At 49.0% G+C, this 25,229-nt stretch overlaps 7 protein-coding genes across 7 annotated transcripts; 3 read left to right on the top strand and 4 right to left on the bottom strand.

Moving 5' to 3' along the window:
* Window positions 1-6,655: 6,655 nt before the first annotated feature.
* Window positions 6,656-7,442, top strand: ARB_02353 (uncharacterized protein; the record flags this gene model as incomplete). Its single annotated transcript, XM_003011457.1, has 3 exons — window positions 6,656-6,703; window positions 6,878-7,145; window positions 7,258-7,442. 3 exons carry the CDS (start codon window positions 6,656-6,658, stop codon window positions 7,440-7,442), a joined length of 501 nt encoding a protein of 166 aa, XP_003011503.1.
* A 628-nt stretch (window positions 7,443-8,070) lies between these two features.
* Window positions 8,071-9,134, top strand: ARB_02352 (uncharacterized protein; the record flags this gene model as incomplete). Its single annotated transcript, XM_003011456.1, has 2 exons — window positions 8,071-8,338; window positions 8,470-9,134. The coding sequence occupies 2 exons, from the start codon at window positions 8,071-8,073 to the stop codon at window positions 9,132-9,134; spliced, it is 933 nt and encodes a 310-aa protein (XP_003011502.1).
* A 2,292-nt stretch (window positions 9,135-11,426) lies between these two features.
* ARB_02351 (uncharacterized protein) lies at window positions 11,427-12,724 on the bottom strand (the record flags this gene model as incomplete). Its single annotated transcript, XM_003011455.1, has 2 exons — window positions 11,427-12,233; window positions 12,302-12,724. The coding sequence occupies 2 exons, from the start codon at window positions 12,722-12,724 to the stop codon at window positions 11,427-11,429; spliced, it is 1,230 nt and encodes a 409-aa protein (XP_003011501.1).
* Window positions 12,725-14,099: 1,375 nt separating this feature from the next.
* On the bottom strand, window positions 14,100-15,287 carry ARB_02350 (thermotolerance membrane protein Dlt1, putative; the record flags this gene model as incomplete). Its single annotated transcript, XM_003011454.1, has 1 exon — window positions 14,100-15,287. The coding sequence occupies one exon, from the start codon at window positions 15,285-15,287 to the stop codon at window positions 14,100-14,102; it is 1,188 nt and encodes a 395-aa protein (XP_003011500.1).
* Window positions 15,288-15,576: 289 nt separating this feature from the next.
* On the bottom strand, window positions 15,577-17,892 carry ARB_02349 (uncharacterized protein; the record flags this gene model as incomplete). The annotated part of the gene is made up of 1 exon (XM_003011453.1): window positions 15,577-17,892. The coding sequence occupies one exon, from the start codon at window positions 17,890-17,892 to the stop codon at window positions 15,577-15,579; it is 2,316 nt and encodes a 771-aa protein (XP_003011499.1).
* Window positions 17,893-18,329: 437 nt separating this feature from the next.
* On the top strand, window positions 18,330-19,313 carry ARB_02348 (Mn superoxide dismutase MnSOD; the record flags this gene model as incomplete). Its single annotated transcript, XM_003011452.1, has 3 exons — window positions 18,330-18,462; window positions 18,633-19,039; window positions 19,233-19,313. The coding sequence occupies 3 exons, from the start codon at window positions 18,330-18,332 to the stop codon at window positions 19,311-19,313; spliced, it is 621 nt and encodes a 206-aa protein (XP_003011498.1).
* A 665-nt stretch (window positions 19,314-19,978) lies between these two features.
* On the bottom strand, window positions 19,979-22,841 carry ARB_02347 (uncharacterized protein; the record flags this gene model as incomplete). Its single annotated transcript, XM_003011451.1, has 3 exons — window positions 19,979-22,231; window positions 22,285-22,553; window positions 22,730-22,841. 3 exons carry the CDS (start codon window positions 22,839-22,841, stop codon window positions 19,979-19,981), a joined length of 2,634 nt encoding a protein of 877 aa, XP_003011497.1.
* Window positions 22,842-25,229: the final 2,388 nt, after the last annotated feature.

Here is a 25,229-nt window from a genome sequence, read left to right as displayed (position 1 = left end):
GATATTACATAAAAGAAACCAGCCCTTCAACACTCAACCAACGTGACCTTACTTGTTGACGTCGATATGAGTCGACGAAGCTCATGCCAACAAGCTTCAGTATCGTCGGTAAAGTACGATACACACACCATGGTCACCCCTCTCCATGCCTGTGTATAATTCTGTACGGAATCCCTGCAAGAAAACATCACAACTGGAGATAATAACCGAAAAGCCAAGATACCAAGACACTATTGTTGCGCTACTTGTCACTTTCGAGAGGCAGAAGCCAGGTTCGATGCTTGTGTGCGTTGTGAGTCCTGATTCCATGCGTATATGTGAGTAGCGATATAACTCCGGGATGGTGCTGGAAATATTTGTTGTCATCGATGCTGTGCAGCTGCTCAACGGCGGCGGGAGTGGACCGCAGGCAGGGCTGCGGAAAGCAAGGCTAGCTAATCTCAACAACGACGGCGGAAATTCCTTCTCTTATTGTAGAATGGACAAGGGGTATGCAGGTCGGTCTGGATTGAGCTCCTTTTTCCACATCTGCTAGATGGGAAAGCTAGCCCATTCTCTCGGTGTCAACCAACAAATTCCCATAAAACCAACAGCGAACCTGCATGCATGAACCGAGGGGGGAGAAAAGGGGAGCGAGAGCGGAAAACGACAAGGCAAGGAAGAGAGGCAAGAATATGAGACCATAATCACGGCCAACCCTGAAGTATGGTGTAATTGCTGAGGCCAATACTCCGTATGGGAGGAAGGCTTCGATCTGTTGTTCTCCATATTATCCAAAGTGATCAGAGAGTGAAAGAAACACCCCTGTCCCAGTCCCGTCCGCATCTCCGTCCGTTAGTGTTAGTTCGCTCGATAGCGCGGCCTCTCCAATTTCCCTCTGACAAATGTGGGTATCAAGCTTATTATCTAGATTCCTAGCCACCAAGACGGCTGCGGCCTCAACTCCGTGTTCTCGGGACGGTCAGCGCGCGGAGAACGATGGCCAAGTGTACTATGCTCCATACGGGTACCAGGCAATGGAGTCCTCAAAAAGACTGGGGAATGCCGGGCTCCCGACATATATTCTCCAAGAGATGAACCGAAAAACGAATTGTGGTTGCCTTTTAGCGGCGGAGTCGCCGTTAGTCCACATTTTCGAACCCCATGTTCTGGGGTTGAAGTTTGCTGGCATGGCATAGCATGTGGCCTGATACAGACTGAGCGCCGCAACTAAACTGGAATCAGTTAAGTGATGCCTCGCTCCTGGGAGCTCTAAAGTAGGATGGGAAACATGGGAAGGGCCAAATCCGTTGCTCGGGACGGCCCCTTTTTATGCACACTATCAATTTTTCGATTCCCCTAATGGCTTTTGCAATACTCCTATCAGGGACATGTGAAAGTCGCGCTTAAGGTGGTCAGTCTAGTAATGGCCCTTGTAAGTATTGGTAACGACGGTACTGCCTGCCGTTGATACAAGCGAGCACTGCGAAACTAGGCGTATAAGCCAGGTAACGGCCTGTGACTAGTGTGGGCGTTGTTTGGGTTGGGACTTGTTCCTTTTTTTTTTTTTTTTGCTTTCTTCTTGTTCCGTCCTGAACCTGTGGTTCGGTTCGGCGATGAATCTGCGTTTTCTCGCCAACTATGGAGTATGGTTTGAGAGACAGGAGATAGACAGCCAATGCGAAGGCTCAGGGATGAATTGAGGAGTGAGGAGAGGACGGCGATGGACGAGTCTCATTCGATGGCGAAGATACTATGAATAGAAGTTGATTGTCGGGGAGAGATGGGTCGGGACAGAGTCGAGATACTGCTCTCGAAACTCGTTTCGGATGGAACAGCAACCTATCTGGGGTCAATCAGCCGAAAGCCAGGCTGGGAGACAACCTGAACCAGGCACTGTTGAAGCTTGTGGATTGGGTCCGGCTGATTGCTCCGAGATGAGAGTACGATGCGTCTAAATAACTGTACGGGTTGCCGGGCAATGCTCCCTAACTTGGGCAGATGGAGCGTCTCCTCCGGGAGTGTACGGACTACATACACGGACGAAGTTATTAATTACGGGGTGCATATCGAGCTGTCGCGTGCAGTGTTTGAGCCCAGTCTGAAGAGAACGGAGCATCAACCGCACATCGTGTGGCAGCCGATGGTCTGCATCCACAATTTGTCCCGACACTATCGGACAAGGTCTTGGTTCTGGAGCCTCAAAGGTTCATATTATTCTCTTCAAAATGCGCCGACAATCAATCGCCCACGCCCCAGCCTGTGGGTAGGTACGAAGAAGGAAGCGATACGGAGTATATAAATATCAATCAATCATGAGCCGGCAATGACGGACAGCAGGATGTGGGGAAAAAGAAACAAAGGCAGATAAAAGCAAGCAAAGTTGGTATTTTTGCCTTGTGGTTGTGTTGATAAAATATTGCGTGGACGCAAGTGGCAAGCCATGTCGATCCGCGCCGCCCGTTGAAACAGAGGATGGTAGTTCGAAACGAGAACTATAAGGCACGTACGGAGTACTTGTGGAGAGACGAGGAGACGGGATCGAAGATAGATCTTTGATAGTTCCTCGTTACCTTTCTACTGTGCAGATTGATGTTCGAATAATTGCTACAGATGTGTATCGACTCCGACTATATGTACCCTATACATACATAGAACACCGCCCAACTTTCCGAGCGGCGAACGATACCCATCCAGGCTACCACCGTTACTGCTGCCATCGTCATCTGGTTTTTTTTGATGGCATACGCCAGAAAGGCAGCCAAACAGCTTCCACAACTATCATATCTCCTAGCCGAGGTCGCCCGTTTCTCAATATCGACGGATCGAGACAGAAACACCTTTAGCTCCCGTCTCTTCGCCGTTTCAGTCCTTTGAACTCTTATTCCACACATTTTGGCCTAATCAGGATCATTGTGGCTCTGCATGTCCTATTTTCATTAGACCCGGGACAAGGGTGCGAACCTGGTATGAGCGCGGAGATCCCACGCTATTGTGTTTGCGCAGTCCCATAACATCGATCCTCCTCCTTCGGGTCTAGATAACGATGCTTTTGCTATTCTGGTCAATCTCTGGCGTCAAGCTGAGTAAGGGACATAATTAGGTGTATTTGTCACGTCTATCAACTGCGTGGCTTTAACTTTTCTCAAATCCCATAGAGCGAGGCGGTCGTTCGTATCCCTCGAAGCGATGGCTCTGGACTTGTGCATCGCCATCTCCTGGTCCCGTCTTCTGATCCGGAGGCGACGGTTACTGTGACTGACTGTTGTAGCGATGCAGTCTGGCGCAGAATGGCAACTACAGAGTCCTTGCTAGCCAATTTAGTGTCGAGCCAGGGCCGGGTGGGTGCCTGGGACGAGCGAGCGGGTGGTTCGTGCCTTCGAGCTGCAAGTCAACCTCAACCATGGGTGGTGTTTATGCTTGATACTCATGATGCCTGATGCTTGTCTCTCTGTGTCTGCCCTCCACTTACCAGTTGACCCCTTGATGCCTGTACGTCTTGCGTAAGCAGCGTCCTTCGCTGGCCACCAAGCAGACGAGAAGAGATTGCAGGGGCTGGCTGCAAGTCCATGTACCTTGGTGGTAGTGGTAACTTTGAATTCGCCGGTCAGCTTTCTTTCCTTTTTCCAGCTCGCATTTGCTTTTTGCTCTCCCTCCCTTACTGTTTCTGGTATCGGCTTGGCTGATGCTGCTGTCCAGAGGAGTTATCATTACTCTGAGAAGATGATATATTTTAATAGATGACTTGCATTTGAACGGGAGCAAGGATATGGGTTATACGGACAGCACCATATAGCGTCGGCCAACTCTTCCGCTCCAACTGACTGCGAGCTTTTGACGTATCTCGCCCAGCCTTTCGTATCATCTCATCTCGGGGGTCATATTGCCATCGCCATCAGCTCTGGTCCGAAGCAAAGTCTCAAGAATCGAAATGAAATGCCGTGCTTAGCTGATGATTATCAAGCAGCAAGCTCTATAGTCTCGATATCAGTCAAGACAAAAGCTAGAGCTCCATCTGCTAGCCAACCTAGTATTTCTCGTTGTGAATATCTTAATTGTTGTTTGCTGTGTTGTTGGGGGAAAAAAATAAAAATAACAATAATGCAACGGAAGTCGCCCTCGTTGCGTGTTCAACCACATGGAGAGGAATGGAGACAAACAAGTGATCCACTCACTAGTACTCCAAATGGAGTAACAGCATGTTGATGATAAGTATTATATATAATTTTATGCCGCAGGAGAAAAGGGACCTGACATTGACTGTGTCAAGTTGGCTGTCGGGATCGCCTGGTAGGAGGAGATTGTGGGCGTTTGGGATGGCCACCGTCGTGGCACTCTGGCGTGTCGATGCATGCACCTTCGTATACGCTGTACCCATATATTTGATGGTCCAATTACTCTCTTGGTAGATTGTAGACGCCGATGGAGAAGAGTAAGTCGTAGTATAGCCAGGGCGGAGAAGATGGAGTTACAGATGGAGCTCTTCCCCTTTCTATCGACCCACTGAAGACGGGAGCTAGTACTCTGTATCAGCTTACTTTTAGATGGAGGTTTTCTCTGTTATTGCATGTTGAGATAACCCTAAGTATGCATCTCCATACCGGCCAACAGTGACAGAAGTAAGTGTATAGATACGGAAGAACTGAGAACTGCTTGCCAGTGATAATAATTTCCATTTCGGCGGCATATTTCTTTGCTTTTCCCTCCATTCTCCCCCTTTCCCCTAGTTTACCATTAAGTAATACAATCCTTGCCATCGCATTCTCTATCGTTTTCCCGCCGCATTTCTCGGCCGCTATCGATCGAAGATGGATATTCATCTATATCATTTATTGATTTTTCTTCTTTCCCTCGTCGTTTTGCGGCCTCTTGCTCCCTGTTCAGTCTGGTCTGGCTGCTTGGAAGGGGTGCGGGGAGGCGCCCATCCATCCTCGTATCCTTCTTCGCAGCGGCACGATAGTCAGTCGATAGATAGCTTACACAGATGGCGTACGCTAGTAACTGTACCTCACAGTGGGAGAAACTTGCCTGTACTCCGTTAAAGCAAGCCTAGGTGGAAGTAAGTAATATTCGTCGTATGGACGGGCCACCCTTGACGAGAAAGATGTGAGGACATGGTCAAGAGACAGCATTCCCAACAGGCCGGCTCGTCAGGTGGATAAGACGTAGTTAGTACGCCCAGCCAGTTGGAGCCAGACGTATGTCCACACTTCGTAAGTGCGTGAGCTGAGTCCATACACATTCACACACCACGACGTTAGTGGATCTTGATATCCCGCCTGGCGCTCGCCGGCCTCCTCAAACCGCCGTTCTTGTTGGTGGAATATCGATGTGTACACTCCCTCAGTGTTTTTTTTTCTCACTCGCTTCACATATCTGTCATCCCACCGCTTGCTTCAGCCTGCCACATGGCCACTCCCCCTTTTTTGTCATTCTTTTTTGCTTCTCGCCTCGACTGGGGACAGTGGGGGTGACTGCCAATGAGGTAGCAGACAGGCTTGCTGGGTGGGAGACAATGCAGATGCAAGGCAAAGATGGCTGCAGCTATACCATGCACGCAGCCCGTAACGTATGCGAGATGAAATGTACTTTCTCGAAGGGCACATCCTCATACAGTACCCAGTACCTTTCTGGCAGAACAGAGAGCAGAGTGAAGGGCACGTACGACGAGCCAAGGAAGCACAGGGGCAGGGACAAGGGCCAGGGACAAACTCGCTCAATCGATGACAGAACAAAATCATGTAATCGATAATGGACGGAGACAAAAAGCCAGGCAAACCAACTTGACCTGTTGGTTCAAGGACGAGGACGAAAAAGAGCGACGTACTCCCTCCTCTCGTAACCCCCCGCTCCATCTGTGCCTTTTTTTTTTCGAATGTTCACAGGAAGGCAGAAGAGAAAAGAAAAGAAGAAGGGAAAAAACGAGCTCACAAAAAACAAAATATGCCTGCCTCCTGCTCTGGCTGTTCTTGAATCAGTTTATTCTGAATCCCTCGATTGGCTGATGCACTCACACGATGAGAGAAAGAGGCAACTTCAACCTCAACCTGTGCCGCTTTCTGCCCGTTGAGGGAGGATTTCTATGTACGAACTCTGTGCATATCGTCTTCTCCCTTTTCGGTTACTCCCTCCACCAAGCAGCGTTGAATCCAGCACCAGGCCAGCAAGCCAGAGAGCAGAGAGCAAGCCAACAAGCTAACAGGCCGCCCACAAGGCCCAGCCGAGTCTGCACAGGGCAAGTCACCCTTTAACCAGCGGATCGGTGCTGGTCCTGTCAGTGTCTCTTGTCTCTTGACCATGTACGGGCTAAGTCAGTGTATGATATGTACAGTAGTACCAGACACATGGGGTTCGACGCCACCGTTGCATAGACAAAAAGGCAGAGGCCGCGGAGACATGCAGCATCCCAACGGCATCGACTGTCAGGCCAAAGTGTACAAGCTCTGCCTGTGCTGTGTGCCTCTTGTCTCTGTCCATCAGGTCCTGTTTCTGTGACAATTATTATTGATAATCGAGGTATCCCTGTTAGCCGTCTATCGATCGATCTGATCGATCGCGCCGGGTAGCGTAGGATTCCGCTATATGCTAGCAATGTACATGTATATGGCTCCATATCGCCCTTATACTCCGGTCTCTCGCTGTCTGCTGGCTTGTCGAGTCGCCTGCGTGATTGTTGATGTCCAGCCAAGCGCCATCCGGGAGCCATGCTGAGTCAGCGGTATGGGTATGTAACGCCTGTACCGGTATGTAAAGTGTTACTCGTTTTATACATCCGTTTGGGTCTAGCGCCGCCAAGAGATCATCCGAAAAAGTGTTAACCTTAAAAAACGCTTGACCCACACTTAACTTAAACCTTATTCGCTCCTAACCTTCTTTTTCTCTCCTTCTTGGACATCAGAAGAAAAATAACACTAGAAGGGAAAAAAAAACAAAAAAGGCCCTCGCCATCCTCCTCGCTGTCTCGTTCTTCTTCGTCTCTCTTGCTGTCTCTTCGCTGCCTCCTCCTCCTCCACCCCCATCCGTCTCTTCTCCACGTCCGCCGCCCACACACCAGACGAACGAATATCCACCTGCTAGTCTCTTAGTCTTGTTGCTTTGCTTTTTCCTTCCCCCCCCGTCTTCCTTTGCTCTCTCATCCCTCGCCGCAAACACCGGCGCCCTGGAAGGTTAGTCAACCACTTGGCTCCTCCAAAAGAAACATACACATCGAGAATCTCGGTGGTGCTTCTCCTGCGCGGTGTTTCCTTTTTTGATACTCCGTACAAAAAAAAAAAAAAGAGAAGAGAAGAAGATATAGAAGTCAAGCCAGACGCAGGGCTGGGTCTGTCTGCTTCGAAAAAGGCGGCCTTGCTTTTTCCACTGTGGTTTCACCCTCGTTCTTCTCCTTCTCTGCCACTGCTTCTTCTGCCTCTTCTCTTTTTTTGCCCTTCTCATTTTCTTTTCTTTTCTTCTTTGCTTTCTAACTGTAAGCTTTTTTTGCTTTTGACTTTGGCTTTGCTTTCTTCTCTTTTGCCCTGCCGCCGCTACGAACTCACAGGGAGAGAGCAGTGAGATCGCTTGCTGCCGATTACTGTTGCTATCTGGCTGCTGGGCTCGCTGCTATTTCATTTGCTCCCCTCGTTTGTTTCATGCTTCATCACTATAATATTATATTAAGATCGCTGCTCGCACTCCTCCGGCCTCGACCTGGTCTCTCACATCACTCCCCATAACCTCTATCAAAAAGGCCCATCAAACACTCGACTGCGCATTCGCATCCTCCTTCCGACGTCTCCATCTCCTCCCTTCATCCGTGCCGCGGTGCATGCTCCCGTAGAAATCAGCCAGACAGCCTCCTCCTCTTCCCTCCCCATCTCTCCCTTTCGCACGCACCGCTACCATGCCTCGCACACGTAGCTTCCCGTGTTCGTGGGTCTCATGCAAAAAGGTATGTCTGACCGCAGATGCAACGACTCGGCCTCTATGCCTCTCTGATGCGACTAGAAGATGCATCTTTTTACACCTGCTAACATTGAATGGACCGCAGGTGTTCAATCGCAAGTCAGATCTCTGCAGACACTACCGGATTCACACGAATGAGCGGCCATATCGATGCAACTTCCCGAACTGTACCAAAAGCTTCATTCAGCGCTCGGCGTTGACGGTGCACTCTCGCACTCATACTGGAGAGAAACCACATGTCTGCAACTTTGCAAACTGCAGCAAAGCATTCTCAGATGTACATCTCTCTTTACTTTTTGGGGGAGAAACAAAGCAAATTTATCTAACGTCCTGCCTAGTCGTCGAGTCTTGCTAGACATAGAAGGATACACACTGGTCGACGGCCGTACAAGTGTCTGGAACCAACTTGTGATCGAAGGTTCGTTTTACTATACTGCCAGGGGGGAGGATGGCCGTTGAGAAAAGAATGCGCAAATTGACTCTGTATGGTGTATAGCTTCTGTCGCAAGACAACACTCACAAAACACCAAAGCCGCTCACATCAACCAGAGGCCGTTTCGCCATCTGCGCAATCATGCGAATCAGAGCTCTATTCTCAACAGGCGCAGCATCCGATGTCGATGATGTCACAGTCGCCGCAGGTACCGCAGCACCAACTGCAATCGCAACAGCCTCAGCCGCAGGAACAGCAGCTCCAGTCACAACCACAACATTTACAATCTCAGCCGCGGCCACAGCAACATTCCCCTTACCAACAACAACACTCCCCCATAATAGCCGTGCCTGTGGCGGACTACTTCCACCACGCCCAAGCCCAACCAACAACTGTCCATTCCATCCCTATCTCCGCAGAACAATCTATCCTTCCCCCACAAGTACACTATGTCACAACGGGCATGATCCCATCCCAGATCCCCCGTTATGACATCCCGATCACAACCTCAGCATCCGTCTCCACACCAACATCTATGGATCACCTCGCATACAACCATCCCGTTTCGGTATCTATGCCCCAGCAGCAGCGGATCCAAGCACCGCAACCTGTACCAATCCCGCATCAGGCAGACGGGGGCTTCCAGGTTCTCCCTGTTGTTGCAGGAGGAGCTGGCGGACAGTACATGAAGGAATTCGATCAAATGAAGCATGGCCAGCAAAGGTTCTTTGGATCAGCATACCCAGAACAGATGAACTGGGAATTTTTGGGCTTGAGTTAACATAGCGCTGGCTACCATGCATAGCGATACAACGACGATTACGAGGACTTTACGCAAAACAGACTAATGCAAATGAACGAGTTATTCATTGGAAAAAAAACAAAAAACAAATGCATCAAGCGCAGTCTGCACATACCGACCATTTTCCCGATCCGTTCCAGTCCGCCCCCCCCTTTTTCTTGTTCATTCCCCGTCTGCGAATACCCCTTATCGCTTTTTGTTTTTGAACCTTTATGGACGTCCTCTTTTTTTTCTACCTTTTTTGGATCCGGAACGGGCCGGGAAGTCAACCAACAAAAGATCAAAGGCTAAATATATAGGCCAGGACTCTTCACTTCTTCTTTCTACTTGTTTTACTCCAGTTTTATCTATCCCTTGAACGGCCCGGAAACCTGGAAACGGCCTGGCGTTGTTTATGTTGGCTTCTCTGCATCATTATCATTTATCATTTTCCATAGCTTTCGTTTCCGTCTGGCGCTGAAATATGTTGCTATCTGTACCTACGGTCGTGGAATGGCTGGCGATGTCTTCCTGCCTCGATATATCTATATATAGATATCTCTTTCTACCATATCCACTGATACATTTTCTTCTCTCCTTTTCCCTCTATCTTTTTCTATACAGCGAGACTTTACCTGGTGGTTTAGCTAAGCTCTACTGCTGGCCTTCTCCTTTTTCTCGTTGATACCTCTGATTTATTCCGTTACTCATCCAAATATCCCCTTATTTAATTATATGGTGGAGGAAACGAGGACGGGAGGAGACATGAGGATCCGCTCTACGGGCCGTGTCTGCTTCTACCGAACTCAACGGACCATTGAACCATGATTGATGGTTGTGGCCTCGTTTTGGTATATATCTATTCTTGTTTATACTTACTTACGCTTTTGTCTATTCTTCCTTCACTTCTTCCTTTCTTTTTTTACTATCTCTTATATATTTTTTCCTTCTTAAAATGTTTATACGGAGAGACTTTCAAATGAATGGGAAATTAATTGGACTTACAAGCGGTCATATATCCTTGCAAGACACATATTCCTTACTTAGCATAGCATAGCCAGCATGGAATTTTGACGCTTGATGTCATGTCTCTTCCCATCAGTGAGACGTTAGACAATGTACGCTTCATCCATGCTACTACCCTTTGCTTTTTCATGGTATATTATATTTGACGCGACCACTGCGACCGCTCTGCGCTCTGCGCTCCCCGTTAAGGTTGATCGATCTCCCGTTCTCGAAAGGAAGACGACACACAGTTCTATGCATATGATCACTCATAATATAAAAAGGCCCGCGCCCTTCCCTTTGCCCAACCGTCTCGGCCACCTCCTGTCCGTCTCGCCAGCCAGTCCACGCCGCAACGCTCGACTTACGCGGTCTCACAATCGAAAGCAGTGTAACATGATAGGCCAGACAGCTTCGATGGTGCCAGGTAGCACGCGCACATACATGCCACACACCCTGGCACTGACTGCTCTGTCCCCCTTCTGGTTATCAGATTATCCTCTGTATCAGGTTGCCAGGTAGAACATACAACATACATCGGAGAAGTCTCTCTTTGATACCAGGATGGACCGGTGGAAAGCACCCCTATATCCATTTCATACATGGCTCTCCGCAGATACCACTGCGTATCAGTGCTACCTTTCAAATGAACGTTGCACGAGCCGTACGAACCTGGTTTCTCTAGGGGCTAGAGTTACATACATCGATATGTCCTATAGATGCTCTGTATATCCTTGCAGTGCATACTTCGATAGCCTCGACATACACGCCTCTCCGCCACAAGGATGGGCCGCCTGGAAGTTCCTTTGACCTTTGGGCCGTCTCTGCCGTTACACGCCATGCCAACTTGTCTGCCTGTTTGATAGCCATCGATCGTAGCTTGGACGTTATATGTTACACTGCACCAGCTGCTAAATATGCAAGGCAAGCCCAAAACTGGAGAAACACGGCAGAGTCGGTGGTTCAGAATAGCTTGCCCTATCGAGGCCGGAGTGCTACCTTAACCAATAGATGTATACGGAGGTTACACCCGATATAACAGAAAGAACGGTACAAACGGCGACCAGATTGAAAAAAAGGAATGAAAAAATAAGACAAGAACAAGGCAAAGTAATCACCCTACGGCCTGCTGGGATAGACCGGGCCAGACGAGCAGCTCATCGAACAGGAACAGGATTGACTGGCAGCCAAAAAAGAGCTAGCCATAGAATAAGAAAGGAGGTCAAGAACTACGTTGCGACTTTTCACTTGATCGGTTGTATTCACCAATGAACTCACCACATATATTCACCAGCTGATTAGCCCCCGTTCTCGATCAAAACCTCCCCTCAGTTGCGTATCAGGTTTAACAACCTTGCCCTTTAGCACAGTGTACTTGATGATACCTTCACAGTCTTCTGGACGGATTCTGGCAAGCCATATGCCCTGAACAGCGCCCTCGATACCACCATCAATCCCATCGCCGCGATCGTCATCTTCTCCCTGGCCTTTTCTCTGCGCCTCTTTTTTATACCACTCAAAATCTCTCCTCCGATAGACCATCACGTTAGCGGAGTATTTGTGTCCTCCCACATGCGAGATGAAGTATATACCTACCCCGCCTGGCCTTTCGTCATGAAGATCCCGGTACAAGCCCAGTGGACGTAAGTGGCGTTCAAACTCACGTCGTAAGAGGGGAGCTGACTGGCCGCATCGTGCGTCGCGGGTACGCTGTGAACAGAGCAGTATCACCGCTGCATGTGGACAGGGCCGAGAAAGAAGAGGTGTGGGAATCTTAGGAGCAGCGGGCACATCATGAGCTCCATCTGCGTTGCTCCCACTTATAGAGGAGGGCTGGCTTCCTCGTTCTGCGTCTTCAATTGGCTCTGTATCTACCATGGGAGTGTTGTTCGGTAGTGGCGATTGATTCAGCGGTGTGGTCGTTGTGGCAGCCTTATCGATGAAGTGGTGAATCAGGTCTGGCGCAAGCGCGGGTGTGACATTCTCCACTATCGTAAATGCAGGTAATATCAAGGCTGTTGTCGGTTGCTCTCCCTCGGGATACATATGGTATTCATCCGGTACTGGCATATTAGAGGCGGATAGTTTGAGTGTCTGCATCATATGGCCGTATTAGCACGTCATGATATCTTGCCTCTGTCCTACGGTGTATAGACACATACTCCATTTACAGGCTTCACCCCACTCTTTTCGACAGCTTCCATAACGCTGCCTTTTTCGTCGGCGACATCTCGAACCCAATCTGTCTTACCCGTCGCAATAAGGACGTGGGTTGCCCATCCTGCGACGTTCCCGTATAATTTGTCTTCCAAGTCCACAACAAATTTCGCAGGGTACCGGATCGTACAGCTTGCGCAATCTCTGTCACAATCTTCTCCGTCTAGTTCAGGTCGGACTTTGGGGAATAGCACATCTTCACTGGCGGTGGTAAAAGTTATCTGCGTCTCCGCTTTCAGCTCATTATCTGCATCCGCTTCAGCCGGAATATCATTAATTTGGCCATCAGTTGATGTAGTTAGATTCGACCGAGACGAAGATGCCGATAGAGAGAGTGACGAGAGTCCTCTCTTTAGGAATGACTGCATAGTGGACTAAATTGTTGATATCTTTATTTGTTGGGCATTGTGGGGTTATCAGATCAAAGATTGAAAATTTATCTTATCTGATGCGTCTTAGACGACCCGAGCCTCGCTTCGGCGGAAAAATAGGCGCCGGCTATCATCACGTGTATAACTAATAACTTTACGTAAGCAAGTAGCTTTTCCAATGTTTTCCTTCTTTTCTTTCGTCTGATATCAAACAGCTCCTAATAATTGATAGGACTAAGTATGGATTCTCAAACTTTATACTTGAGCAAACACAGTGGAGATACCCGTCAAAAATACCCCTGGCATTAGTTGAATTCACAAAAGGAAGACAGTGTGGCGTGGCATCAGACCCCAAGTTGCAGATAACCAACTCACACTGCATATGCAGAACTAAGTGGATCAGCCTGGTTGGGGACGGTTTGGTCCGCAAAAAGAAAGTAGCAGAAGCATCTATTCGGGCGAAGGGAACTCTGATCCTGGCATGTTCATGTATGCCTCAAGTGACGACATATATCCTTCCTTTTACTTGCCCTCAGCAAGTACACTTGCACATTTAACGCATATGGCCGAACCGAATACGGCCCGCCCTCAAAGTGTCAACTAGGCAACGGTCAATTTGCTGTTTCTGATGTTATTTCAAACATTCCAAGTTTTACCACAAAGATCCTTACGAGCACCCGGCCATGGAAAACTGTTGTAAAAAGGTGGACTACGGAACAGCACCATTTCTATACGGAAGTCTAGGTAGGCCCCTACACTCAATCTCCCCAGCACGCCGGGAGAAGTGGTTGATCATAATAAACCCTTCCACCCCAATATCTTGAGTGGGTATTTCCTGTTTTTTAGAAACAGTGGGGGAAAACCGGGTTGATAGAATGTGTATTAATAGTATCTAGTTACTAAGAAGTGTCTGATATCTCCATGACCTGTTTCTTGACCTGTTCTACCGTAGAAGAATTCATGAAGAATTCTTACCAGCCCCGGGCTTATTTCATCTGGTATTGTTTGTTGGCATGGAATTATATTTGCCGTGGCTCCTTTGCTAGCCGAGATGCCCTAGGCCGGATAGTTGGGAGAGTATTAACCAAAGCTTGGTATTCGAGCCCGAGCACTCCGCATCAAGGAAAAGTGGAGTGCCCATCCGGGAATCTCGCATAAGAGTAGCTTGGCTCCCCATCTCTCTTGGAGCTGCTTAGCTTGGGCACTGATGAATCTTCGGTAAGATTTCTGGCACCATTATATGGCATTTCTAATAGAGACAAGGGTGACAGCCAAACCCTTGGTTGTACATGTATTGAGTCATTGAGACTCATGATGGACAAACAAAACCACCTGGGATTGGTGGTGTACAATTGGCTTTTATCCACCATATTCATACATGGGAAACTGTGCGGTGAATGACACTCTCTCCGGAGTTAACTGAAGCATTTGAGCGTACTAGTTGTAAAGATCTGGTGGATGGGGTTCGCCGTGCCCGCACACTGCGTGTATCGTTTGTTTCAAGACGGAAGCTGCTCTTATCAGAAGCCGAGTAAATTGAAGAATACCACGAGCGAGATGGTCGAAGTCCCCTGTTCTCTGCAACTGATACAAAAGATTGGTCGGAACTTGAAAAAAAAGGTCTATTTCCGTAAGAAGAGCCTTGACCGACAACTGATCCCCCCGGGTCAGACGAGTCCGTTGACTGTATTTCCGAAATAATGGACGGATCAATTCCTTTCATGCTCCGTAAAATTTCAGCGAAGAGTCCCATCATTTCACGAAATTCGCTTTCCTCTAGCGGCCGCGCCGAGAACCGCGAACACTCGTACAACCGAAGAAAATCCCGGATTAGGTGCGGTGGGTCGATCAGGTTTAGGCGGTTGAGGTGGTTCAAGTAGTCACGAAGGCACATATTTGATGGCCTCTGCAATACCTCGACAACACGTTTATCTGGGACTTCCTCTTGACCTCTCTCATTCTCCTGAAAGTTATTAGAAGCTTGATGAACCAGTCGCGAGGCTGGCCTGGGGTCCATAGGAGCTAGAGATACAGCTTTCGCCTCTATCAAATGGGGAAGTTCTTTGATAACTACCTCAAACTCCTGGTTTGGAAGATCTTGACAATGCGGTGCCGTCCAGCCCGCATGTGAAATCGAGCCCCATGGAGGATCTTGATCTCTTGGAATCAGAAGGGACTGGTCAAGATGAGAGGTATCGTCCTGAGTAACATCCCTTGGCCGGGCCTGTTGGGCAATTACAGAGCTCCGGAGGAAGCCTTCAACAACGAGCCTTCTGACCGTCGCTGGTACGTCTGCTTTTTCGACGGGGATCCATGGCTTTGGGATTGCCGCAAAAACGCCGCGGTTTGTGAACAAGCGGCCAGCATATATCACGAAAGAAAATGATAGAGTAAGTAAATACACTATACTGACGGCAAAGATGTTGCCTAGACTGTTGCTTCGACGGGACTGATAGATTATGTCTGCAGGGGAAAGGATTGTCAAGGCTAGGAGAATAATGGAAAGGAAGGAAAAGAGAGTCGCGGAGACGATGCGAAATAGGCGCCTATAAAATGACATGCTGAATATCAAAATTTATGCAAATAAGCCCCAAGGGACTATACGTAGGTTGCATAGCTGAAAAGATGCAGGGCTTCGTGCTTATCATTTTGTTGTTTGTTCAACCTTTTGATGTTTCCTTTGCCCCTTAAACTAAAATACATGATTACATAATCAAAACTATCAAAGCTAAGCCATAACTAAATGGACTCAATTTGATGATAAAAGAACCTGGAAGATCAATGTACCATTGGTAAATAGATTATATTTTTACATAAAGTAGGCATCTCTAATTATTAGTAGGTATGACTCAATTCCCTTCTGCACGGGCGACAAGTCCTGCATCCAACCCAGTCGGTTCCCACGTATCCTTGATCTTCTTGTTTTGAGCCCAGACAACGTCTCCCTTCAGATATACAAGAACACCACCCTTCCCATTAGCACTAGCCGTAATCCTAAAAAGAGGGAGACCACTTTGCAAATGGGCTTCACGGAGGGGAACCATGAGAAGACCCTCATCGCCACACCATTCCTCAACGATATCTTTGAAGGAAGGCTCCTCAATATGTACCTTTTGAGGTTTCCCAGGTTTTTCATTTGCATGCTTGTCACGGTGTTTGTGGTGCGACGGCTTTTGATGAGATGATGACGAGGAAGCAGGAGGTGGTAGATCCGTCTTTGCTTTGTCTCCAAGGTCGAGGGCCAGGTTCATCATTTCAAGGCCTCGGTTCCATTCTGCTGCAACTTCGGGGATAGCATTGATTTCGTCTGGTATTTGTGATTTCCACCAAGAGAACCATTGACCAACTTCATCATAGTTTGGTTCTGAGGTGAGCCATAGGTGCAAGATAGCATGCCATTTTGGGAAAAATTCAGAAGAGAGCAGAAGACCCAAAACGCTGGGTTTAAAGAATGGCTTCCACTTCATCACATCTTCAAACGCAGTTAGGTCCTGATCTTGTGGATTGACGTCAAACTCTTCCCGCAGATGGCGGCCAAGCCGGGGTAGAAGATGATTCTGCAAAGCTTTATCAAATTCAGAGCCCAGAACGTCTTTCCACACTTCAATTTTGTGTACAAGGCCGCGAACCAGATCCCAGGTATCCAACAACACCCGAAACTTCCTCTTCGCATCCGACATCAGACCAGTTGGCGCCTTGGGGTCAGTATGGTGCTCGTCGAGATAACGTAGCCAGTCAAAGAGCCACCATGGGAAGTGTTGTGAGGAGCCATTGTTCTTACTACTCTTCGGCCTCCAGGACTTTAGTGCTGCGGTGAGTTTAGGAACAATTACCTGATTTAGTATATTTGAATATACAAATCCAGGTAGAAGGTCTTTCCATTCTTCCATAAGTGATGTTGCAGGACCAGGGTCATGAACTTCCCATTCATTCATTAAAGCGGACCGAACCCTGGGGAGCCACAAAGAGTACATCATAGACTCGTATGGTGTAGTTGACTGACGGTATTTTTGTGTTTCGATATTTGCCTTTTTCGTGCGGGACATGAATTGATGTAAGCGGCGGAAATTTGAAACTAGATACTTTGGATTTGACAGAGGAGCCCAGTCCTCCAAAGACTCCTTCAACAACGGATGAACGGCAGCGACAGCAACTTCCGGAAGTTGGCATTCATCAATCAGGTCTTGATAGTTTGTTTCAATCTCTTCCAATTTCGTAGTAACTTCTTCCCATCTTTTGTCAAGGTCCTTGTCTGAACTCGTAATTTCTAAACCTTCGATAGCATTTGTCAAAGCGGTTATGTTCTCCAATTTGGACTGCTGAACATCCATTTCATCAACGATTTGGGCTTCCTCAAGTTCAACAAACTTCTTTCTCTCGCTGAGGCCTTTCCATTCATCAGCAAACGCTTCGAGGTCATGACGGGCACGTCGAGCAATTTTCCAAGCTTCTCCTTCATTTGCATTAACAAATTCCATTGGAGTCATCAGACCAGCTGTTGATGTCAAGAGCTTCTGCTCCTTGCCGGTGGCGTCAACTAAGGATTTCAGCACATTGGGAACCGCCAGTCCAGCCGCATCGGCTTCAATCTCCCGTGCTGTCCTATACTTCGGCTTTGCTGGACCTCTAGGTGTACTGGCTCCGCTTCCACCGCTGGTCCCTTCTCGCAACCTTTTCTCTTTGAGCTTTTTACGCAGCTTGCGCTCTTCGTCGGAGCTCGTTTCCAGAACCTCTCCTCTCCTAGCAGCTTCTCGTTTGGCTTCGTCTTTTGCCTGTTGTGATTTCTCCCTGACCGCACCTAGACCAACTCCCTGGGGTCTGAGGACAGTTTCCACAGGATTGAGGATACCCTGCCCGCTTGTACCAAGGCCCTGGCCTTCCACATAGCCCATCTTTGCCATCATGCGGGCTGCAAAGCTGTTGGCTACCATGGGAGTTGACTTTCCTCCGCCGCCTGACTTTCCATTGTTTGTTGCGTTCTTCCATGCTGGGCGAGCTGCTTTCGACGCCATGGTCGGAGGTGACGGTGAACGGTTGGAAGCAGGCGCAAAGCCCTGGAATCCGAATGACGGTCTCGCGTAGGCCTCTTCCTCTTCCTCCTCCGAGTCCACGTCACTGATCTTCCGTTTCTGCCTTGCAAAGGACGGGCGATATGTAGAATCCATCGAGCTTGTAACCCGGTATCGTTCGAGGTAGGACTAGGTATATAACCGGGAAAAGATAGTGTAGTCAAAATGGACGTCCTAAGCTCTGCTCCCATCCCCCACGAAGTCCTTTGACTTGCTGGTTTGTGATAAGTTGATGTGCCTGACTTTTGCTCAACGTCGCGCTTCTTCGTCTGCTGGATCAAAAATAAAGTTCGGGACTGATATCGGATAAACTGTATCGCCTTATCTCCGAGACGCCGATGACATCAGTGATTACTAATAGCGACATTGACATCAACAACAACTTTTGCATCTAAAACTTGTCAACATCGTTGTTGATATCATCATTTACCACCGAGGATCACCGAGATTGGAGTATATATAAGGCCTCAATTCTCCTACCCTACTTCAATTGAGCCGACCAGAACCGAGTATAGGCCAGAAATCTGCTAAACATGGCTACTTCTACTCTTTTCAGACCAGCTGCCCGTGCTGGAGCTGCAGCATTCCGCTCGGCCGGTCCCCGGGGCCTTGCAGGTGTTGCTTCTGCTCGATTCATCACCAAGGTTACTTTGCCGGACCTGCCATGTAAGTGTGAATGCATGGGGTAGATCCTTTTGACTTCATGCGCCTTTAAGTTATCGACTTTGTTTACATCCTTCCTATTGCACCCAATGGAAGCGCCGGGTTGCCTGAATGCTGCTTACATTCTATCCGGATACCATTGGACAGCCGTCACTGACTTGATATTTCCATAGATGACTATGGCGCGCTTGAGCCAGCCATTTCCGGCAAGATCATGGAGCTTCATCATTCCAAGCATCATCAAACCTACGTCAACTCCTACAACGACGCAGTTGAGAAGCTCGCCAGTGCCCAGGGCAAAGCCGATATCCAGACCCAGGTCTCCTTGCAGGCATTGACCAACTTCCACGGAGGTGGTCACATCAACCACTCTCTGTTCTGGGAGAACTTGGCCCCCAAGAACTCTGGTGGTGGTGAGCCTCCATCTGGTGCTCTTGCAAAGGCTATTGATGAATCTTTCGGTGGTCTCGAGCCGTTCCAGAAGACCTTCAACACTGCTTTGGCTGGTATCCAGGGAAGCGGTTGGGGATGGCTGGTGAAGGATAAGCAGACTGGCAAGATCCAGATCAAAACTTATGCTGTATGCCGAGACCTTTCCCTTTTCCTAGTTCTAGATGCTGACTTTCCGTTACCTATTAGAACCAAGACCCCGTCTCCGGTCAATTCATCCCTCTTCTCGGCATTGATGCCTGGGAGCACGCATACTAGTCAGTTTCCCTCCATCTGTCTCCAACGCATACACTTACTAACGAGTATACGTACATAGCCTCCAGTATGAAAACCGCAAGGCTGAGTATTTCGGCGCCATATGGGATGTTATTAACTGGAAGACTGTTGAGAAGAGATATGCCTAAGGAAATCTCTTGTATATGTACAACAGCTCCCGGCTGTATACAGCGGCACTTCGTTACCAATTCTTGCTGAGACAAGTTTCCCAAAACAAAATATTCCCCTGAGCTGTGTCTATCTCTTTGTAACTATATATACAAATCCCTGCGGTCTTAAGGCATCAATATACCTCGCTTAAACAAGCCATGCTAGAAAAAAAGAGAGCCCAGTTTAACAGTATAGATAGCTATATCATTTCATCGTCTAACCAGAATACGTCGTGATCCCACCTAGGTTGGGAAAGCATATCTAATTTTATCCCCATAGCACATTCGTTTCACGCACTTATACTTGTTTCTTCTTTTCTTTTGTCCTCAATCGTTCACTCCTTCCCTATAAAACGCCAGGCTAAGAAAAATCGTATTTGTATACATTCCATGCAAAAAGGCATGTACGAGGATGGATAAAACTCATATAACCTCCAGAAGCTGGAATAGCATCATAAATAAACACCAGGAAGGTCAAAAACACAATACAGAAAAAAATACATACGGGACAAAATGGGTATGGGTATTTGAAGTGTACAGTTGATGGTTAAAGAAGTGTGTGTAGGCTATGCTATGTCAATGCACAAGGGAGTACGTGAATACAGATGGGTGGTAGAGGGGTTGGGGGGTCTTATGTATTTCTTTCATCTGCGCGGTCGGCGGACAGAAAAGCGTGAGCGTCGATCAGACGGTTCCTCTGCATGCATTGAAGCAGAGAGTGGGTTCATTTCGGTGGGAGAACTGGAGAGGTCATTGGTAAATGCCAGTGCAGAAAGAGGTCGAGTACTTCCTCGAACAGGCGTTCTCTGTGTCTGTGCATGCGACGGAGCCTTCTGTTGATCGTGCTGGGGATGAGCGTACGCTGATAGAACAGAAGTTGCCGTAGCAGGCGGAGTTAGAGATGGATCAGCATCCTTGACGGTACCGGAACCTTTCATCCAGCCAAAGAAACCGTGCGAGCTGCGCCGTTTATGGTCGTTTGTTTCTGAGGTCTTTGGTCTGCGGGTTGTGCCTCCTGCGTGGGTGGTGGGGGAGGGTGTCTCGTGGTGGTCATTTTGTGGAGTTTTAGGACCTGTCGCCGGTGAATTTCCGGCAGACGAAGCAGGGCCTGCTATGGAATTGCTTCGGACCGCAGGAGAAAGGGTAGGAGTTTTGTTGAAGAATGGAGGACGCAGGTTGATACGCCGACGAGGTTGAAGTTCAGAAAGGACACGAGCACCTCGATTGCGGAAGCCGTTGCTCACAGGAGTGGTTTGCTGTTCATTGCCTGCGGGTTGCTCCATTGGCTCTGAGGATAGATGCTGGGCGGGCTTGATATCTTTATCTTCGTTGGAGGAAGAAGCAGGCAGTGCAGCCTCTAGCCAATCCTCGGGCGTAAGGGACGGGGCATTGGACACCTTTCGAATCTGTTCCTGAGAAGACTTTTCGCGACCATTACGGCTCCTGTTTTTGGGTATAACTACGCCCAACTCGTTGACAGCTCCGGCATGAAATGTAGGGTCAAAAGTCCGGGTAGCTGGACGGTGAGTATACGCAAAGGATGGAAACATGCTTGCCATCTGGTATTCTTCGTCAGTAATAAAGGCTGGCTGAGTTGAGTCACTCCATGTCTCCAGACCGTCGGACAGAATCGTTTCTGCAGTGCTAGGTCGTGTAGTTGCAACGTCGTTTGCTGACCGACGGCGTCCGAGCGTGCGGTCAATGGAAAGTGTTCGTCCAATAGTACTTGAACGGTCATATCGGCTTCGCTCGGCAATGATGCTTGTGTTGGATTTGTTGCGCATATCAGCATATGTTGTGCTCATTGTATCTGGAGTAGGAGGGAGTCTGGCGGCATGATACTGAGGAATGACCAAAGATGGAGGTTCAAAGTTAGAACCTTTTGAAGGCTGTTTAGCCCCAAGCAGAGCAAATTGGTTGTTCGTTGGCGTTCGTAGAATTGCATCTTGCTGACGGGCTTCCTTCGGCTTGGATATTCTTGTCGTTTCCATCCCATCAGGTTGCATCCAGTGTTCAATACGTGAAAGGCTAGTTGGTTTCTTAGATGTACTGTGAGAACGGTCTCGGGGGGATCGCGAGTCTTCGACGGGGATCTTTGCAGTAGCAAGGTCGGTATTGACCTTCAACTTCGAACGGCCGGGTCCATATGCGTCTGAAGGGCTTTGTGGCGGATCCAGATAGCTGCATTCACTCAGTGCGCTTAACCTAGGAGACTCCATCTCATGCGTTCCATCATCCGTTCCTCGTGTGGAAAAGGCATTGAATGTTGTTCGAGATTTGTCTGAATCCGTCATATATATATTCCTCAATGCGCTGGTACTGTTATCCTCGCCCTGAAGAAAGGAGGGTTGACGCTGCGGACGTCTAGCGGCGCCTGGAGGAGGAGGAGTGGGAGTCTGGGCATGGACCTCCATTTGGTTGGAGTAGCTACGGGGCATTGATGGCCGCTTATCCCTGCGGGAAGATGTGCGCTCGGGGACATCCAGAATTATCTTGTTCTTGGGCGTGAGTGCCTGGGGAGAACTAGATTGGAACACAGCGGCCGTGCTGTCACTGGAGCAAGGTCTGGCGGTCACAGGGCGTTCTTCTTCCCTCTGAGCTTCAAGGGCTTCCAACTTCGCTTCTAGCTGGCAGATGAGTTCAACTGCTTCATTGACGGCCTGGTCTCGTTTGTCGAGCTCTGATCTCAGTTCCTCGTTTGATTCTCTGAGTCGGTGGTTATCCTCTTCAGTGGCGCGGAGTTCTTGTAACTCCTGATCCATGAGTTCCATATGCTGGACCTGCTCTTCGAGTTCATCCATCTTTTCCAATTTCTTCTCCAGAGCAGATACCTGCTGCGTGCGATGGAATACCTCAAGCTTCAGGTCGAAGTTGAGCTTGTTCAATTTTGATACATACTACCTTCCAGTTAGATAGACTTGTTTATGATGGATTCAACGAGCTCGCTTACCTGGTCCATCTCTCTGAATCCCATCTCTCGGGGCTGTTTGAGGCCCGCCGACAGGGCATTGTTAATCTTGCGCTGCTTCTCGGAGGACGAGTCCTCTTGTTGGTCTGTAGTTGCAGCAGTATTAGAGGCCTGGGGACTGTTCTCGACATGATGCTGTTCACAGGCAGAGCTGGCTCGAGGACCACGAGAAGCGCGCTGTTCGTTGATGAGGTTCTGAAGGAGGGTCGATGTTGGGTTCACAAAAGGAGATCCAGCCGCGCTTGAGCTCCCTACAGCTTTGTTAGCAACCCGTAGCCGTTAATTCTTCGACATGTATAGCACTCACTTTGCGCTCCATCTGTGTCTTTGGCCTGGCCGGGCAAGTGCCTGTATTCTAGAGGAGGGGATAGGTCAGTATTATTATGCATTTAGACGCTCCTGTCGGAATGGCTGGGGGAGTACAAACCAGCAGGTATATGGACGCCATCGTTCAGCGTATGCAGACGAGGACTCGGCCGCACACTCTGAGACTGCTCGGCGGCCATCTGCTTGCCTTTTGTCCCGTCAGTCTCCCGCATCCTGCGGCTCGGGCAAAGACTTGAGTGCGTACTGTTCATGCGCCCCGAGGGCTCCAGGGAGCGTCTCTGTCTCGCATCCATGGCCGAGCAATCAATTGAAGCCGTGCCAAAGACAGGATCCGGTTCAAGCGACGGTAGAGGTCAGGCTCGCGCAACCATCGAGGACAAGCCTTTCGGAGAGAACGAAGAGGATGGAGGAGGAGATTAGGACGAAGGGAATGAAGCTGATAAGCGACTCGAGTCTGCGTCTGCGTCCCTGTGTGGGTGGCGGGGGGCGCAGGAATGCGATATCTGTGACTCGTTCGAAAGCGTGACAGGGATAAACGGCGTATTCTGGTCTGCGAGAGGCAATGCAGGCTGCAGGAATTGGACGTGTGAAGATGTTGTGTAGGCGTTGTTGTTTGTTTTATGAAATGTGATGTAGAAGAGCGAGCGGAGCGTTTTGGTGGCTGGCAGTTCACATCTCGGTGTTTTCCCCCCTGAAAGGAGACGCCCGTCAAAGAGGCAGCGGCGGCGATAGCTGTTATTACACAGGGACCTGCGCACAGGATTCAATAATAAAAATATGTACAAGCAGACGGCCGGCGACTCGTACAGCCACCTGCACGAAAGGAATACAACAGTAACAGCTCTTTAAGTAACTTCTTAGTGTGTGCATCTGCGCACTCTGTGCCGACCCAGCCTCCTAGAGAGAAACACCGAAGCTCGCGCTAGCTAGCTATTTATCTAACTAACTACCTAGTCTTAGTTGCCCCTGGCAGAGGTCTCGCAGGAGCTCGTATGCATCCAATCCCGGTCGATAGCCAGCCAGGGCAGCGCTCTCACGTCGAAGCAGGGTTAAGCTCGCGGGAGCCGTCCATGGTTGGTGAAAAACCTGCCCGCTGCCCCCCTGTGTTCCTGAGCGTTGCAACGAATAACAGTCTGCCGTGCACTCCATGGGAACTCGTTCAACCTGCTTCACCCAGATGTATATGGAGTAACGTACGGAGTATAGTTACGTTTCATGTTTCATTTCTTCTTTGCTTCCCCCGTCCAGGCTCTCATGCTCTTGACGCTCTCATGGGCGGCCCGGAAGACTGCAGCAGCGGAAGTCAGTGATCCGTGGTCCGTACGTAGTCAATGTCAAATATCCAATAGTAGAAGTATAAAACTCACGCTGGCGCTCAGTCTCGTCGAGGCCACGAAGAAACTCCTGGCCTGACATCGGTCCAGCGGGATTGTGTGCATGATCTGATATCTGCATCGCCCTCGTCTTGAATGTCTACGGGAGGTTAGCCAGTAATCAAGTGCCTGGGAAGGGGTGTCGCGGTATCACGACGTACGTGGGAGAGCACGTCGCCCATTTCCTCCTCCTCGAAGAGCTGCAGTATCCTACACCCCAGCCGGTAGAAATGAGGCGCCAGAGCCCGCAGGTCGACCGTCCTGGGATCGGCCTTGAGGGCGTTCATGACCTGCTCTGACAGCGCTTTGGGCAGGTCTAGCGTTACCAGGGGTGATGAGCCCTGACGCGCTCTTGTAGCCAGTCAGTATAAGCCAGAATACATATACCATAACGGAGGCAGACTGACCCGACCGCAAGCATCTCGCCTAGCCAGAGAGGCAGCTCGACCTTGGAGCCGGCTTTTATCTGAGTCCGTTAGCCTGTATATCTACATATACACATTGGAGCAGATAAAGACTTACATCTCCGCCGGCGTTGCCATCGAGAAACCCCAGTTTGGGGACATCCAGCTCGAACGTACACGGGACTTTCTGTTCCAGTCAGTCTCCAATCTCTTCACTTCTCATGTCTAGTTGGTCTCTTCTTCTTGATATCCTGCTCCTGATCCTGTGGTCTCTCTCTATACCTGCGAGGACTTACCTGCGAGTCCGTCAGGATAGCGTCGACGTCGTAGTAAGACATGCTATCTCGTCTCTCGGTCTCTGATCTCTCTCTATCTCTATATCTTCCCTTCCTTTCCGCTCTCTTCTCCGTCTTGAATATCGCTGTCTTCTTCTTCGTCTTCTTCTCTTCTTCTTGATATTCAACTTCGCGTCGTCGCTTTTTCCCAACACGGTCACGTGCCACACTCTATATTAACTTCTTCTCTTCGACTTCATCGACTTTTCAACATCAAAATATCGACTTCTTCTACTCGGTATTGAGGATTCTCCCTGCTGGGTTATTACATGAATATGCCGGGAATGATTCTGTTTCTCGTTTAGCGCAATGGGTGGCTCAGAAGATGAGCAATCATTATCGGCAGATACCCCAGAAGCATATCGAAATAGCTGCTGGCTGGAAGCGTGAGACCTCGGTCATAATCAGGCACGATGAAGTTATGAATACGATAGAAACTTTCTAGACTCTTTATGAAGCGTCTTACGAGGCTACGGGTGTTATTATAG

Source organism: Trichophyton benhamiae (assembly GCF_000151125.1).
Source record: "Trichophyton benhamiae CBS 112371 chromosome Unknown Abenha-G-c-321f20.f1, whole genome shotgun sequence".
NCBI classification, from domain to species: domain Eukaryota; kingdom Fungi; phylum Ascomycota; class Eurotiomycetes; order Onygenales; family Arthrodermataceae; genus Trichophyton; species Trichophyton benhamiae.
Note: the sequence above shows the minus strand (reverse complement) of the source record. Positions and strands in the feature narration are given on the sequence as shown.